The sequence below is a fragment of the Triticum aestivum genome, chromosome 7A (assembly GCF_018294505.1).
Source record: "Triticum aestivum cultivar Chinese Spring chromosome 7A, IWGSC CS RefSeq v2.1, whole genome shotgun sequence".
In the NCBI taxonomy this organism is placed as follows: domain Eukaryota; kingdom Viridiplantae; phylum Streptophyta; class Magnoliopsida; order Poales; family Poaceae; genus Triticum; species Triticum aestivum.
The window spans coordinates 146426620-146444596 of NC_057812.1; the positions used below are offsets into that span (position 1 = coordinate 146426620).

The 17977-nt window shown below is 44.7% G+C and overlaps 2 protein-coding genes across 3 annotated transcripts; both read right to left on the bottom strand.

Moving 5' to 3' along the window:
* Window positions 1-6778: 6778 nt before the first annotated feature.
* LOC123152471 (sphinganine C4-monooxygenase 1-like) lies at window positions 6779-8194 on the bottom strand. Its single transcript, XM_044572004.1, has 2 exons — window positions 7908-8194; window positions 6779-7556 (listed from the first exon to the last, which is right to left on the bottom strand). Exons 1-2 carry the CDS (start codon window positions 8136-8138, stop codon window positions 6984-6986), a joined length of 804 nt encoding a protein of 267 aa, XP_044427939.1. The 5' UTR covers window positions 8139-8194; the 3' UTR covers window positions 6779-6983.
* Window positions 8195-11620: 3426 nt separating this feature from the next.
* Window positions 11621-16783, bottom strand: LOC123148373 (uncharacterized). 2 transcript variants are annotated; one of them, XM_044567763.1, is made up of 5 exons: window positions 16696-16783; window positions 15593-16558; window positions 13090-13206; window positions 12502-12968; window positions 11621-12342 (listed from the first exon to the last, which is right to left on the bottom strand). In XM_044567763.1, exons 2-5 carry the CDS (start codon window positions 16469-16471, stop codon window positions 11799-11801), a joined length of 2007 nt encoding a protein of 668 aa, XP_044423698.1. In that variant the 5' UTR covers window positions 16472-16558; window positions 16696-16783; the 3' UTR covers window positions 11621-11798. The 2 variants fall into 2 exon arrangements, with proteins under 2 accessions (XP_044423698.1, XP_044423699.1); XM_044567764.1 differs by lacking the exon at window positions 16696-16783 and having other exon boundaries at window positions 15593-16677.
* Window positions 16784-17977: the final 1194 nt, after the last annotated feature.

Sequence of the window (17977 nt, forward strand, 5' to 3'; positions counted from 1 at the left end):
ATATACTCAACATTTACTCGAATCATCTGTGAAGTAAGAACATAATGATATTCACTGCATGCCTCAGCACTCATTTGACTGCACACATCAAAATGTGTTACTTCCAACAAGTTGCTATCTTGTTCCATCTTACTGAAAATGAGGCTTTTCAGTCATCTTGCCCATGTGGTATGATTTGCATATCTCAAGTGATTCAAAATCAAGTGAGTCCGAACGATCCATTTGCATGGAGTTTCTTCATGCATATACACCAATAGACATGGTTCGCATGTCTCAAACTTTTCAAAAACGAGTGAGTCCAAAGATCCATCAACATGGAGCTTCTTCATGCGTTTTATACCATTATGACTTACATGGCAGTGCCACAAGTGGTACTATCATTACTATCTTATATCTTTTGGCATGAAAATGTGTATCACTACGACCGAGATTCAATAAACCATTCCTTTAGGTGCAAGACCATTGAAGGTATTATTCAAAAATAGAGTAACCATTATTCTCCTTAAATGAATAACCTTATTGCGATAGACATAATCCAATCATGTCTATGCTCAACGCAAACACCAATCTCGGTGGTAGAGGGAGCGTGTGATGCTTGATCATATCAACCTTGGAAACACTTCCAACATATATCGTCAGCTCACCTTTAGCTAGTCTCCGTTTATTCCATAGCTTTTATTTCGAGTTACTAACACTTAGCAACTGAACCGGTATCCAATACCCTGGTGCTACTAGGAGTACTAGTAAAGTACACATTAACATAATGTATATCCAATATACTTCTATCGACCTTGCCAGCCTTCTCATCTACCAAGTATCTAGGGTAATGCTGCTCCAGTGGTTGTTCCCCTTATTACAGAAGCACTTAGTCTCGGGTTTGGGTTCAACCTTGGGTTTCTTCACTAGAGCAGCAGCTGAATTGCCGTTTCATGAAGTATCCCTTTGTTCCCTTGCCCTTCTTGAAACTAGTGGTTTCACCAACCATCAACAATTGATGCTCCTTCTTGATTTCTACTTTCGCGGTGTCAAACATCATGAATATTTCAAGGATCATCATATCTATCCCTGATATGTTATAGTTAATCACGAAGCTCTAGCAGCTTGGCGGCAATGACTTTGGGGAAACATCACTATCTCATCTGGAGGATCAACTCCCACTCGATTCAAGTGATTGTTGTGCTCAGACAATCTGAGCACAAGCTCAACGATTGAGCTTTTCTCCCTTAGTTTGCAGGCTAAGAAAATCGTCGGAGGTCTTATACCTCTTGACGTGGGCACGAGCCTGAAATCCCAATTTCAGCCCTCGAAACATCTCATATGTTCCGCGACGTTTCGAAAACGTCTTTGGTGCCTCTACTTAAACCATTTAATTGAACTATCACGTAGTTATCAAAACGTGTATGTCCGATGTTCGCAACATCGACAAACGACGTTGGGGTTCAGCACACTCAGCGGTGCATTAAGGACATAAGCTTTCTACTGATCGCATAATCGCTACTATCAACTTTCAACTATATTTTCTCTAGGAACATATCTAAACAGTGGAACTAAAGCGCGAGCTTACGACATAATTTGCAAAAGGTCTTTTGACTATGTTCAGGATAATTAAGTTCATCTTATGAACTCCCACTTAGATAGACATCCCTCTGGTCATCTAAGTGATCACATGATCCGAGTCAACTAGGCCGTGTCCGATCATCACGTGAGACGGACTAGTCATCATCGGTGAACATCTTCATGTTGATCGTATCTACCATACGACTCATGCTCGACCTTTCGGTCTCCGTGTTCCGAGGCCATGTCTGCACATGCTAGGCTCGTCAAGTTAACCCTAAGTGTTTTCGCTGTGTAAAACTGTCTTACACCCGTTGTATGTGAACGTAAGAATCCATCACACCCGATCATCACGTGGTGCTTAGAAGCGACGAACTGTAGCAACGGTGCACAGTTAGAGGAGAACACTTCTTGAAATTTTGTAAGGGATCATCTTATTTACTACCGTCGTCCTAAGCAAACAAGATGCATAAACATGATAAACATCACATGCAATCAAATAGTGACATGATATGGCCAATATCATTTTGCTCCTTTTGATCTTCATCTTCGGGGCTCCATGATCATCATCGTCACCGGCACGACACCATGATCTCCATCATCATGATCTCCATCATCGTGTCTTCATGAAGTTGTCACGCCAACGACTACTTCTACTTCTATGACTAACGCGTTTAGCAATAAAGTAAAGTAGTTTACATGGCGTTCTTCAATGACACGCAGGTCATACAATAAATAAAGACAACTCCTATGGCTCCTGCCGGTTGTCATACTCATCGACATGCAAGTCGTGAATCCTATTACAAGAACATGATCAATCTCATACATCACATATCATTCATCACATTCTTCTTGGCCATATCACATCACATAACATACCCTGCAAAAACAAGTTAGACGTCCTCTAATTGTTGTTGCATGTTTTACGTGGCTGCTATGGGTTTCTAGCAAGAACGTTTCTTACCTACGCAAGACCACAACGTGATATGCCAATTGCTATTTACCCTTCATAAGGACCCTTTTCATCGAATCCGTTCCGACTAAAGTGGGAGGGACTGGCACCCGCTAGCCACCTTATGCACCAAGTGCATGTCAATCGGTGGAACCTGTCTCACGTAAGAGTACGTGTAAGGTCGGTCCGGGCCGCTTCATCCCACAATACCGTCGAAACAAGATTGGACTAGTAACGGTAAGCATATTGAACAACATCAACGCCCACAACTACTTTGTGTTCTACTCGTGCAAAGAATCTACGCAATAGACCTAGCTCATGATGCCACTGTTGGGGAACGTAGCAGAAATTCAAAATTTTCCTACGCGTCACCAAGATCTATCTATGGAGAAACCAGCTACGAGTAGAAGGAGAGTGCATCTACATACCCTTGTAGATCGCTAAGCGGAAGCGTTCAAGTGAACGGGGTTGATGGAGTCGTACTCGTCGTGATTCAGATCACCGATGATCAAGTGCCGAACGCACGACACCTCCGCGTTCAACACACGTACATCCCGATGACGTCTCCCACGCCTTGATCCAGCAAGGAGAGAGGGAGAGGTTGAGGAAGACTCCATCCAGCAGCAGCACAACGGCGTGGTGGTGATGGAGGAGCGTGGCAATCCTGCAGGGCTTCGCCAAGCACCTACGGGAGAGGAGGAGGTGTCACGGGAGGGAGGGAGGCGCCAAGGGCTCAGGTATGGATGCCCTCCCTCCCCTCCACTATATATAGGGGCAGGGGAGAAGGGGGAGGCGCAGCCTTGCCCCCTACTCCAAGAAAGGGGTGCGGCTAAGGAGGGGGGAGGAGTCCATCCTCCCCAAGGCACCTCGGAGGTGCCTTCCCCCTTTAGGACTCTCCCCTTTTTCCTTTATCTTGGCGCATGGGCCTCTAGGGGCTGGTGCCCTTGGCCCATGTAGGCCAAGGCGCACCCCCTACAGCCCATGTGGCCCCACCCGGTGGGCCCCCGGGACCCTTCCGGTGGTCCCGGTACAATACCGATGACCCCGAAACTTGTCCCGATGGCCGAAACAGGACTTCCTATATATAAATCTTTACCTCCGGACCATTCCGGAACTCCTCGTGACGTCCGGGATCTCATCCGGGACTCCGAACAACATTCGGTAACCACATACAAGCTTCCTTTATAACCCTAGCGTCATCGAACCTTAAGTGTGTAGACCCTACGGGTTCGGGAGACATGCAGACATGACCGAGACGTTCTCTGGTCAATAACCAACAGCGGGATCTGGATACCCATGTTGGCTCCCACATGTTCCACGATGATCTCATCGGATGAACCACGATGTCAAGGACTTAATCAATCCCGTATTCAATTCCCTTTGTCTATCGGTATGTTACTTGCCCGAGATTCGATCGTCGGTATCCAATACCTTGTTCAATCTCGTTACCGGCAAGTCACTTTACTCGTTCCGTAACACATCATCCCGTGATCAACTCCTTGGTCACATTGCGCATATGATGATGTCCTACCGAGTGGGCCCAGAGATACCTCTCCGTTTACACGGAGTGACAAATCCCGGTCTCGATCCGCATAAAACAATAGATACTTTCGGAGATACCTGTAGTGCACCTTTATAGTCACCCAGTTACGTTGTGACGTTTGATACACCCAAAGCACTCCTACGGTATCCAGGAGTTACACGCTCTCATGGTCGAAGGAAGAGATACTTGACATTGGCAAAGCTCTAGCAAATGAACTACACGATCTTTTGTGCTAGTCTTAGGATTGGGTCTTGTCCATCACATCATTCTCCTAATGATGTGATCCCGTTATCAACGACATCCAATGTCCATAGCCAGGAAACCATGACTATCTGTTGATCACAACGAGCTAGTCAACTAGAGGCTCACTAGGGACATATTGTGGTCTATGTATTCACACGTGTATTACGATTTTCGGATAATACAGTTATAGCATGAATAAAAGACAATTATCATGAACAAGGAAATATAATAATAATACTTTTATTATTGCCTCTAGGGCATATTTCCAACAGGAATATCCTTCATTGACCGTGAGAGCTTGTGATGGGCTAAGTTGGGACACCCCTGCAGGGTATAAACTTTCGAGAGCCGTGCCCGCGGTTATGTGGCAGATGGGAATTTGTTAATATCCGGTTGTAGAGAACTTGACACTTAACTTAATTAAAATGAATCAACCGCGTGTGTAACCGTGATGGTCTCTTTTCGGCGGAGTCCGGGAAGAGAAACGGTCTTGTGTTTTGCTTGAACGCAAGTAGTTTCAGGATCACTTCTTGATCTTTTCTAGCTTCTCGACCGTGCGTTGCTTCTCTTCTCGCTCTCTTTTGCGTATGTTAGCCACCATATATGCTTAGTGATTGCTGCAGCTCCACCTCACTACCCTTTCCTACCCTTAAGCTTAAATAGTCTTGATCTCGCGGGTGTGAGATTGCTGAGTCCTCGTGACTCACGGTTACTTCCAAACAGATGCAGGTGCCGATGATGCCAGTGCAGGGGACGCTACCGAACTCAAGTGGGAGGTCGACGAGGATTCGGGCCGTTACTATGTTTCTTTTCCGGATGATCAGTAGAGGAGCCCAGTTGGGACGATCGGGGATCTAGCATTTGGGGTTGTCTTCTTTTATTTTGGTTCCGTAGTTGGACATTTGATTGTACTTTGGATGATGTATGGATTATTCATGTATTGTGTGAAGTGGCGATTGTAAGCCAACTCTTTATCCCTTTCTTATTCAGTACATGGGATGTGTAAAGATTACCCCGCTTGCGACAAGCCTACCATGGGGCTATGCCTCTAAGTCATGCCCCGACATGTGGGAGATATAGCCGCATTGTGGGTGTTACAACCATCCATTGAAGTTGAGAATGCCAGGAAGGAGATGGGCATGCCGAGTGAGGAGCAGCCAGCGCAACTGGATCTATGAAGCCTAATGTGCGACATGAATCATCGATCGTGGCTTTTGCAAGCATCTACCAAGATATATGTACCCTTGTATTTTGGTAGTTTTGGAGAGCCCTCCTTTTTGTACAGATTAGAGTATGAGACCCTAGAGTGTATCCGGACTAGGGTAGTGCAATCTTCAAGGTCTGTGGGGTGCATGCATGCATGTTCTTGTTTTGTTGTGTGTGGACATGTTTTGTGATGATCACCCATAGCATATAAAGCCAATATGTTTGTTTGCCATCACGTGTTGGTGTTGGTGTGGCTGGTTGTGAAACATATGATTAATCAAAATGTTTTGAGTAGATGCATTGCAAGTGCGGCGCTTCTCGCTGTGGCTTTTTGTGATTCACCTCTATTAAAATTGACGGTAGGATATCAGGCACATAGATAGACAGAGATTATAGAGGCATGCAGGATGGAGCTTGGACTGGTTCTAGCTGATTAAGAGTGAAAAGTCTTATTGTGGCCATTTTGCAAGATGGAAGTAATAAATTTTTTTAGTTTTTAGATTTTGTTTGCTTGAAAAATTGACATGTTTTCATCACATTTGACAAATGATTAAAATTTCATCAGTTTTCTAACTCTAGCCGATGCAGTTTTCTAGAAACACTGTCATCGTCATCATGTGGTTAAATGCCTAGAGATGCCCACAAGGGTCTGGATTGCGCCACCTCACTGATCTGTGGCACCATTAGCCTTCTTGTTCTCTCCATCATGCCTTCCAAGACGTGTCATCGCCCCCATGTTCTCTTCATCATGCCTTCTTCCAAGACCAAACCATCTCTATATATAGTAAAGGTAGTGATCCATCCGCGTGTGACTTATGACTTGGGACAACGGGGGGATGCTACCCACAAAGCAGCATAAACAAACACTCAAAACTACTTCATACTAATACTTTTTCTTGGACCTAGGTAGCTAGATAGCATCACCTAACATAGCATACTAAGGAGTCTGAAATTCTTCCTATGCATTGTCATTTCATACAAGAATAAATCATAAATATAAAATAAAGCCATGCATCACAAAATGCAGTTACTTGCAATTTGTGTTTATTTGAGACATGGAGATGGCTCTTGTTCCTTCCTCCCTCATGATAACTGCAAGCAACACCGGTAAATTCAATAGTAGTATACTACTTCACTAGAACCATTGCGAGCAAAAGCCAATTGCAAATCACCAATATAACCCATAACATAAGCATATTTCTCCTCCAAAGTGTGCTTGGGGGGTTAAAAAAACAAGATAGAACAAACATAAGCGAGAGCAGCATTATCTTTCGTATCTTTGTCATCAATAACTTACGGTATGAGCAGAACATATACATATTCATAAGGAAGCACAAGACATAATATTCATAAGGGAGCACAACATATAAATTGTGAGAAACCACATTATTAGTGCCAGAGCATGAGCGCATACTTCTGTAGTGAAGTTCTATGTATCTAGCCAAGTGAACATGCATATATATCAGGGGAAACCAAACCAGTTGCTCAATCGGACTTGTGCTGCTCGTGCGCCGCAAGGGCATGCTTAACCGGGCGCGCCTCTACCCCTCCACCCTCGCGGCTCTGGAGCGTGAAGGGCATGTACGTGCCGAGGATCTTGTCCCACACGACGAAGAAGGGCTGTGAGAAGTTGTGTTTCTGGCCGTAGAGCTGGTGGTGGATGTTGTGGAAGGCGCTGTTGTTGGCGAAGACGGCGTGGATGACGTTGCCGGGCAGCCAGAGGCCGCAGTGGTCGTCGACGGTCTTGATGGCGCCGAGGGAGATGAAGAAGATGGCGGTCCGGGGGGTCATCCCGGAAGCGAGGAACCCGACGGCGCCGCTGGCGGTGTCCATGAGCAGGCCCTCGAGCGGGTGGCTGTAGAGCGCCCCGAACGCGTAGGGCACCAGGATGGTGTGGTGCTGCGCGTGGACGTGCTTGTAGAGGAACTTGTTGGTGTGGAGGTACCTGTGCACGAAGTACTGCCACGTGTCCATGGCAAACATCGCCACAATGAACTGCAGCGCGATCACCGGTGCCGGAGGCTGCTCCCTCGCGTCGCGCCTCCCGTCCCCGGTGATCTGCATGCATGTTTCGCAGAAAGTAAGTGCATAAGTTATGTACTACTCCCTCCGTCTTTGAAAAAGTATATTTTCAACTTTGTTGGAAGGTCAAACTATTTTAAATTTTGACCGAGTTTGTGCAAAAATATATTAATGTTTGTGAGATCAAATAGGTATATGATGAAAATATATTTTATCATAAGTCTAATGCTACTAATTTAATGGCATAAATGTTAGTGTATTATTGTATAAATACAATCAAACATAAAATATGTTTGACTTATCAACAAAGTTGGAATTACACCATTTTAAAAATGAAGAGAGTATGTACCAAGTTTGTATGGCACGACGAGGATATGGGATTAGTACCTTGAAGACGATGAGGGAGACGGCGACCTGGACGGCCTGCTGGAGGAGGACGCCCTTGAGGACGGTGCGCTTGGAGGGTATGTTCCTGGTCTCCTCGTCCTCCTTGGGGTGGAGGCGGTAGCAGTCGACCGTCCCCAGCGCGTCCAGCACGTTGTACAGCGCCGAGTAGAGCCAGTACACCGCGATGGGCACGAACGTGCCCAGTAGCTCGTCCGAGACCGCGAAGGCCATCCCCAACACCCCAGATCTTTACAGCGCACACTGATGGATTGCCTCCTCTAGCTTGGAGATGGTTAGATGCATGGATGGTTGATGTAGGCCACGGCTGCTGCTACAGCGGCCATTTATAGGGGGCAGGGGGAGGAATGGCAATGCAGCGGGTCTACGAAGGCCCGCGAGACCGGGGAGAAAGCTTGGGATGTATCTCTGCACGTGTTTGGGAACTTGGGAAGAGAATTCAAGCTAGGGAGGCGGAGGCCGACGGGAAAGCATGCACACTGGCACGTGTCCAGAGAAACATCACTTCCGTTCATGGTTAAGTAACGGATGAGCGTATGTGATCAGTCCCGCTATTTTCACCCTGTGTGCTCGGTGGATCACTGGAACGATCGAGACGTGAACTGAAGCGGTCCCGCTTGGTGTTCTGCAGGTGTTCTGGGTTATCTGACTCTGCTTCGTCAACTCCGCGGAAAGACAAACTGTCGTTCGTCCAACTCTATCTGTTGGTACTTGTCTCACCTTCTTTGCATTTCGAGATGAGCGGGCTGTTCCATTGGTCAGCGATGACTTAACAGATATTCCATGCGACCGCAGCCATCGAGCGCCATTTTTCTCCCAAGACTCCGCAAGCATACTCGTTAACATTTCAAATTAGACGTCTTGACCTTCCCAGCGAATGCCAAATCGTCTCTTATCCCCTACGACCTGGGTCCTCACGAGAGATCGCACTAGTGCACGACAAGTCTGACAAACGAGATATTTTTTTTTTGAATGTTGACAAACGAGATATTTGAATTCAGAGAATAGGAGCTCTCAGTAGTCAGTACTCACGAGTTTCGAGTCAGGCAGCCCATCCTTGGCCCGAGGGTGGTCGGTGGTGTGGAACCTACCGCCTACCGCCGAAAGAAAAATCGAGCAGGCTAGGAGGCGATTGCCCACACTGTCGATAACAAAAGCTGTGCAAGCTTAGAATTCCTCTTGGAGTGAATACCTTCTCTATACTCTTATACAAAAATGAGTTGGTGATGATGGTATGCCTGCCATCCTGCAATATAGACCGTCCGATCTATATCTGACGGATAGAAAGCAAACTATGATAATTTTGCAAAAAGATACCCGCATCCCTTTTCACATTTGTAGATAAGGACTTTCCTCGTTCATCTCCGTCTCCCACGAGATAAACAGCTCGTATAAATGCATCTTGATGTTCCATGCAACGCATGAGCCTCTTGCTAGTCTTGTTTATAAACATGTGTGTGATCTTGATTAGAGATAACCTAACTGGTCTTAGTTAGCAAGGCAGTAAGACATGTGTTTTTCTTGTCAACATGACTGAGTCTATTAAACAAAACAATTAGGGTTTCTTTGGTTCAAAGGATTTTCATAGGATCATTGAAGAATTAGAATCCTTAGAAAAAATTTCTACGTTGATCGTTTAATTCGTAAGATTGAATCCTGTAGGATTTTTTCCTAAGGATTCATTTGTACAACATTTTGCAGGAATTCTAACATCCACTCCAACCTTTTGGAAGAAATCCTTTGTTTTTTCCGTGACACAATCAAACAAACTCAAATTCTATAGGGATCCAATGGACATGCCATTCCAATCCTACATTTTCTTTATTCCTTTGTTTTTGCAATCCTATGTATCAAAGAGGCCCTTAGTGTAAATTTGTCTGTTTCGTGTGACCCATAGTCCAAGTAGCTTCAAACCTTTACCCCATTGTAATATGTTCGGCAATTGGTTGCCGGGTTTTCACACAAGAAAATATGCACATATTATTGTGGGGGCGGCAAATTTATGTTGGGCTTTGTGGCTTATGAGAAATAATGTTGGTTTTAAAAGAAAATGTGCTTTATCTCCAGTGCAGGTTATACATGTATGTATGGGTGGCTCTGTAATTGGTCTATCCTACATAGACCGAAGGACAAATATATTTTTTATGATGGTGTCTACTAGGCTTTTTTTTAAGGGATGGTGTCTACTAGGCCGGTGCATATAGGAAAGTTTTCTCTCATCATGGGTGGCGGTTTCATCTTCAGATAGGATCTACCTCACCTTAAGTCGGTCCTCTTTATTAGTTGTCAAATACTCCTCCCTTCGTTTCTTTTTAGTTTGCATATAAAATTTTATCAAAGTCAAACTTTATAAAGTTTGACCAGCTTTTGTAGGAAAAAATATCAACATCTACAATACTAAAGCTATATGGTATGAAAATTAATTTTATGATGCATCTAACAATATTGATTTTATATTGTGAATCTTGATATTTTTGTTTATAAACTTAGTCAAAACTAACAAAGTTTGACTTTGACCAAAATTTATATGCAGACTAAAAAAAATGGAGGGAGTAATATTTTCTTTGTATTGTGTCGGATGTGTGTTTCATGTTATGCGGAGGCTAGGAATCCGAGTGAAAATCTCCTTTACAAAGAAAAAACAGCATGAGCTCTTTTTAAATATAAAAAATGACCAATCCGATGTAGAAATATGAATCCATTTCTATGAACTAGAGAGCTCTAAAGAAAAAATTCCTACAAAAATCATATCGTATAAAATTCCTCCAAACCAAAGAGGCAAGCGTGGGAGAGGACAGGAGAACCACCACAGCCAGCATCTTCGAAAGGGGAACGTCGCCAACGGGCAACGCCGTTGCAGCCTCCGAGCACAGCCGGAGATGGATTTCTTCCATCCCACCCCTGCATATGCAAGCTCACTGCCGCCACCGGCCACCGACATCATACCACCACGAGGCTCATCGACGACCTCGCCCAGGGGTCGCCGTCCCGGCCTCCTCGCGCCGCCACTCTGCCTCCCGTGAGGCCCAGATCATCCAGCCTCATCCCCCGCCGCCACCGCCGCAGACCAAATCTACAAGCCACGCCCGTCAATGCGACGTCGTCGGGTCACTGTCCTCGAACCGACGCTCCACGCCCCCGCCGTGGAGCTGCGAATGCCAGCCGGAACAACCGCATCCCAACCATCTTGCCACAATTGCCAGCCAAAAGCTGCCAGCCACACCGGCACCTCCCCCAACTCCCGGCAACCGCAGCCAGCTTTGCAACAGAACGCCTCCGAGCATCCCCCACGGCAGAGCTAGATTCGAGGCCACCACCTCAGCCACGAAGACCAAGCATGCTCAGATGTTGCAAGCAAAAGCATGCCCGGGGCGAGAACCCCTACCCCCTCCATTTGGTTTGTAAGGAGAGCACACGGATGTCTCGATCTTCAATTTGACTAACAAATTGTGTGACACATTTCAACAAAGAAAATGCGTGCACGCCACGAAAAGTATATGTTTAGAAACTTCATTCAACGAAGAATCCAACGATATATTTTTAGTGGCATATAACACACATTTCGCTAGCCAATTTGACGACCTAGAAACACCAATGTTCGCCTTGCAAACCCAGATAGAGGACACCAAGTCACCAACCACCGGCACAGGAAAAGCATAAAGCATAATAACATCAACACAGCAACATGGACAGCATAGTCTGAACCTGAATGCCATTCATCCGGTAAGCAGTTTAACAGGCATACAAGATAAGAGAGAAAAACATCCCGACTTCTCACAGTTAAGCTATAGTTTTAACCAAAAAGTAAACATCCGACGACGCGACTGGCAGTACAACCGACCCAAGGCATGGCATGTTAAATGTTGAGAAAAATCATCGATATGCTGGCGCTCCGGCGAAGGAATAGAGTGAGGAAACCGGCACACCTGGTCCGTTGGCCCTTGCTGTAGGGACAGGTCTCTGACTGGCTTCAGCATAAGCAGGGTTGGAGGTCTGATAAGAATGTGGGAGATCCACGGCACGAGCATTTAGCTGGTCCGAACGGTAGAGCCCCCCATAAGAACCACGAGCATCTATCCCTCCTTGACGGTAGGGATCCTCCATACGAACATCGCGAGCAGCAACCTCTCCTGGACGGTAGAGATCCTCCATACGAGCACCACGAGAAGGAACCTCTGCAGAGCGGTAGAGATCCTGGTAGAGATCCGCCACACGATCACCACAAGAAGCAATCTCTCCTGGGCGGTAGAGTTCCTCCACACGAGCACCACGGGCAGCAAGCTCTCCTGGGCGGTAAGGATCCTCCAGGCGAGCATCACGAACAGTGGTCCGGTAGAGCTCCGACATATGGTCAGCACGAGCAGACAACTCCCCAAGCTGTGCTGCGTAATCCCTTGGAGGTGTTCTGGCAGCAATGCTGAAATTCAAGAATTTTATTAGTCAAGGACAAGATATATAACTTCAGTAAAGACAAGAACACAATATATAACTTCAGTGAAGACATGATAGTATTGTGATAACCACAATGTGTTCAACTGTCAGTTGGAATTAGCAGAACATACGAATTTGAACTTACCGCTCATGCACTGGATCCACTCGAGAACGGTAGTAAGAATCATCAGATGAAGGAGCCAAATGGTGGTAATATGCTGGTGGGACATGCCGAGGCTCTGGTACAGAAGGCGCATAGTGAGGCCCTGTGGCAAGAGGAACATGGCGAGCCTCTGGGGCAAGAGGAATGTGTTGAGACTCAGGTGCAGGAGGTGCTTGTTGATAATATCTGTGCTCATCCTGGACATTAACCAAAAATTGACCAGGTCGGGGCTCGGTAGGAAATGGAGCAAAGTGTGTTGCCCTGTATGAGTCCTCAGGAGGAGGAACATGTACAACCACCTGCGGGCGCCTGTCTTCAACATGCAATGGATGTGGCCTATCTTCATGTTGATGCCTTCTTTCTTCATCGCGGTACCTTCCATCTAGATTACTCCTTGGAGCTGATTGATATACAGTGATAGGCTTGAATAGAGCCATCAGCCTACGAACCTGCATAAATCACATAATATGATAAACAACAAGGTAAAAACGTCATTTATGTTTGAAACTCCCACAATAGTTCTGTTGAGTAACTAACTAATTCAACAAAAATTCTCCCAAGGACACTCACTTGTGTAGAAGTGATCTCAGGGTCAAATTTGCGGCTTGCACTGTAGTTCTCTTTGATGGCATGCTTGAAAGTACTCTCAGGAAGAGGAAGGCAATCTTTATCAGTCGTAAATTTCACCTACATCAAACACATCAAAGTAGTTTTGAGAACAATAAGAATACTCTTCTTCAGTACTAACTTCTCTGGCATAAGGTCCAGTTTTAATCAAAAGCTTGTGTGGAATCCTTCACCCATAAAATAGTGCTTGGCCACTGTAAGCACATAAAATTATGTGTCTGCTGTCCTCTATACCACTTACAGCTATATGTTACAGGGCTAACACATTGAGCTTGAACCCAGCTGTTAGTAAAACAACCAGTCCAAACTCCAATGTACAGGACGTCAAAACTTCAGCCTATGATCTCCAGCCTTACTCAAGCCAACTCCAACCACCCAACAGAAGTGCAATCAAACAGATTGACCCTTGAGGGTAAATACAACTACGAGCAAAACTAGATGTGCATACAGAATACAACTATGGTAGATAGCATCAATCATTCTAACTATGAAATTTCCAGGGACCACTAACATATCGCACGCCTCTTCGTTTTCGCATTCATCAAGTGTCATCATGATAACATTGGCATAATAATTGGAATTGCAATGCACAATATAGATCACCATTTTTCAGAGGAATAAGAAGCACCACTTCTTATATGGTTGTTGCCATGTTGCCACCATCCTCCAAAGGACTACCAAGTAGTATAAATAAAATAAAATTCACTAACTACGAAGAGAAGCATGCTTGCGCAATCAAAATCTTAAACAAAACAAGGTAAATGAAGGATTCGTGCACAAGGGGTGCTAGGTACTTATGCTTTTGCCAAAAAAAAGAGAGGCAAATATCACTTGCTAGCCTTCATCCTAAAAAGGGCCAACTTAGAGGATAGCATATAACAAGTTGGGCTTCATAGATAAAGTTGTATAGGGCTGCATAAGCTTGTTAGATACAATTTGTGAAGAAAGAGGCGATGTGTCAAGTAAAAAACCCTTTTACAAGTGCTAACGTTGTAAACTTTTTAGACGGACAATTGAATAAGCATTTGAGTTTGGAGTGGTTAGATTGGGTCAGTGTCAGGGTATACCCCTCATAAATGATTTCTTCATACGAGGGGTTAATTAGATTTACATCAGTTGCATCTTTAAGTGTCTTGATATTTCAAGTTCTCAACCAATAACTAATTTGAAGAGTCAGCATGCTACCACCCAAAAAAATGATACACGTGATCACGTCTAACTAGACCTTGTGCTCGGCTGACACATAAATTTACACTACTTGTACACTCAACTACTCCCAGATAGAGCCTTAATAATATCAACTAAATCTCATCAAGAACCAGTGCATAGGTTTAACCACATATCTCATATTTGGTACATAATTTTGATAACTGCAAAACTTGCTTTACCATGAAGAAACCATGCTTTAGTAACTTCATTGACAGGTTTTTTTCCTTCAATTTTAACGTTTCTTGTGTGTTGCAATAACTATAAAGTCTAATGCATAAGAAAAATCAAGCACCAAAAGGGAAGGAAACTCATTGGTGGTTAATATTGGAGACATGGAAGACTATTTAGTTCTCGGCAAGAACGAGAAAACATAGATAACTGGTAGAGGCATTAAGCTGGCCATTTTTATATGCTATGTAGGAATACATCTCAATTATAATTGGAGAACGGAACGATGATTCGATGATGGCCAGCTAAATTCATGATCCACCTAGCTACATCTTCCATAATAACTTGGGTAGAAGATACAAAACTAAGGAACCCTGTGCACATATATGGACACATGCACATACTGTCCAACAGGATCGCTAGTCTATTCTACTAATACATTTTAGGGCTTACAAACAATGGCATATAGTTCTCATCAAGAATGAGAAAACATAGATTAACTGGTCGAGGCATTTAAGTCGGCCATTTTTATATCTATAGGATGCATCGATATTATAATTAGAAAACGAAGCATTATTCGATGATGGCCCGCTAAAATCATGATCCACCTAGCTACATCTTCCATAATAACTTGGGTAGAAGATATGAAACTAAGGAACCCTCTGCACATATATGGACCCATGCACATACTATCCAACAAACAGAAGTGTCACCAGTCTATTCTACTAACACATTTTTAGGGATGGCAAACAAGGGCATACATCCTCATTACTGGTGTTTGTGAACCCTTACGAACAAATGCACAATTGAAGTTACAATGCAAGATTAGCGCTAATTACTGTAATCCATGGCCCTGTTTGGACCTAAAATAGAGCTTATCTTTCTAGAAATAGCATGACCCAGCAAGATTTCTACTCATGTGTCATGTCTAACATATTCATTTGTGTTGCAAAACTATCGGAGCACCTGAGCCACGCACATCCTTAGGAACAATGCATACACCCATAAAATGCAAAACAGCTCACTCCACTACCATATATGGATCTAGGTAATGGAAAATCAAGATTACCTGAGCAGGAAACTTCCCGTTAAAAGCATTTCTGACAAGGTTTATCCCGCCCTTTGATGTCGCCTTGTACACTCCATATAGCAGCCTCAAGTCAAAATCATACAGGAATACCTTTGTCCCTGGTCGGACCTTCTCCACCATCTCCTTCTTCCCCATGGGCATACCAAACACGCGGTTCTGGAAGCACTCCGGCTTAGTCTGTGCATTGCACATGAAGATAAGCCCTCCTGCCCTGCCATCACCACCCCCTTCTTTCTTGGACCCCTCCTCCTTCCACATCCCCTTCTTATTCCCCTGCGCCCCCTCCTCCTTCCCCATCCCCTTCTTATTCCCCTGCTCCCCCTCCTCCTTCCTCATCTCCTTCTTATTCCCCTGCGCCTCCTCCTGCTTCCCCTTTCCCTTCCAAGCCATAAGCCTCTCCTTATGCCCCTTCTTCTTCTTCTTGCCACCACCACTACTACCGCTAGCACCCACCCCATTGCTGGTAGCAGCTGCAGCATCAGCCGGCTTTGGCTTTGGCTTTGGCTTTGGAGTCGACGCTGATGCTTCTTCAGCGGTGTCTGGCTTTGGTGCCGGTACCTGGGCAGCAGATGATCCTTCAGCTACGGCGGCTGGCTTCAAAGATGCCGCAGGCGATGCTCCAGAAGGAGTGGACGGTTTCTGCACAGGCGCAGGGCCCGCGGAGGTGGACCCATCGGCCGCTGCCACAGCAGTGGCCGCGACCTTTGCGCCGGCGCCAATGGCTTTCCGTTTCTTAAACTTCGACGCCTTCGCCGAACCAGAGCCGGAAGCGCTCGCCGGGGACGGCCTGGCGGCGCCGGCGCCGGAGGAGGCCGCCTTGGCCTTGGCCTTGGGGGTGCTATTGGGGGTCTTCACCATGGCCGCTCCACGGGGCGGGTCCGGGGGGCAAACAACAAGAAAATCACCACAAAAATGGCGCCGCGCCCATCAAAATCGACGAGAAATCTGGAAGGGCAGAACAACGAACGGGGGATTCAATCGCAGCACGTCCTAGGGGGAAATCAGGAACGAATTCGTGCGGGGGAAATTCGGAGGAAACCCTAGGTTTGCTAGCCGAACGAGACGGGCCGCGGGCGGCGTACCTGGGATTCGCGAAGACGGCGAGAGGGGAGTGTGGAACTGAAACTGAAAGGGCGAGCGAGCCAGCGGATGGGACGGGGCGAGGAATAAATAGAAGGGGGGTGCTTATCACGCTGCTGATGTCGTAGATTTCGTATATCGCGCTTGGACGGCCCGGATTGAGCGAGGGCCGATGAATAAATTGGGGGTGTTTAATTCGCTAAGATGTATCTTTGTAATCTATTTATTGTAGTTTTTTTGCGAATAATCTATCTATTGTAGTTATAGCACATGGCCTGTGCGTTGCAACGGGAGAAAAAGAACATCACACACCCTTCCTTATTCTTTCCCATGCCAGATCCTTATCTACGATTTTTGTTCATAAATGGAAATAAAGAAAAGAGAGAAAATATACATAATCGGTTTCATTGTTGTGCTACTACCTCCGTCCGGGTTTATTGGGCCCCATCGTATTTTGGGTTAAATTTTGACCCTCTATAAAACTAACAAAATATAAAGAATTTGTTACAAAAGTTATATTATTGCATTTGTATTCGAAATAGTTTTCTCATCGTATAATTTTTGTGATATATAGTTTATGAATTGTGAGTCAAATTTAGGGTCAAACTGTGAACCAAAATAAGAGAGCGCCCAATAAACCCGGACGGCGGGAGTAATTTCTAACATTTGGTTAAAAAGTGTATATAATTCTATTACCCTTATGTATGTACATTTTTAGCTGCATACTAAATTTGTATGAAAAACGATGCTATTTTCCTCTAACTTGTTATTCTGAATTCTATAAATTAAATAAAGTTTTGTTATAAATTAGCTGCTAGTTTCATAAAATATTATTGAAAATTTTGATTTCTCATGAATACTAATTTTTTCGATCTTTTTTTGAATTTATAAGATAGAGTTGTCATATTTGTTTGCATGTTTGCCTATTTAAATTGATCCTATAGTGGACCTAATTATTCGATTCATCTAAATATCATTATACTTCGACGTGCCACAACAACCGCATAGATATTTTAGCTTTCAAACGATTGCGTCATATTTGATATTGATTTTCCATATATGATATTTGATATTCATCAAACAATGTAAGTTGTGACTTCGTTTATTTACGAGCTTTACGACATACATAGACAAAGTATTAGTACATATGTTTGGTGATTTACCTGTATATATGCATAGACGTGGAAGATTTATTTTTTCTTACATGCGCACTTAAACTCTTGGCTTGTCCGGCTGGATCATCATGCAAAAAATTGAGTCCGCCATGTAAGTAGCCTCCGTCGT

Bases quoted from the DNA above. Each gene is read 5' to 3' on its own strand.
- LOC123152471 (XM_044572004.1), bottom strand. From the start codon at position 8,138: ATGGCCTTCGCGGTCTCGGACGAGCTACTGGGCACGTTCGTGCCCATC. The intron at 7,557-7,907 runs GTACTAATCCCA...ACATGCATGCAG, and splicing joins TCTCCCTCATCGTCTTCAAG to ATCACCGGGGACGGGAGGCG.
- LOC123148373 (XM_044567763.1), bottom strand. From the start codon at position 16,471: ATGGTGAAGACCCCCAATAGCACCCCCAAGGCCAAGGCCAAGGCGGCC. The intron at 12,969-13,089 runs GTGAGTGTCCTT...TGATTTATGCAG, and splicing joins CTGAGATCACTTCTACACAA to GTTCGTAGGCTGATGGCTCT. The intron at 12,343-12,501 runs GTAAGTTCAAAT...CTTGAATTTCAG, and splicing joins GTGGATCCAGTGCATGAGCG to CATTGCTGCCAGAACACCTC.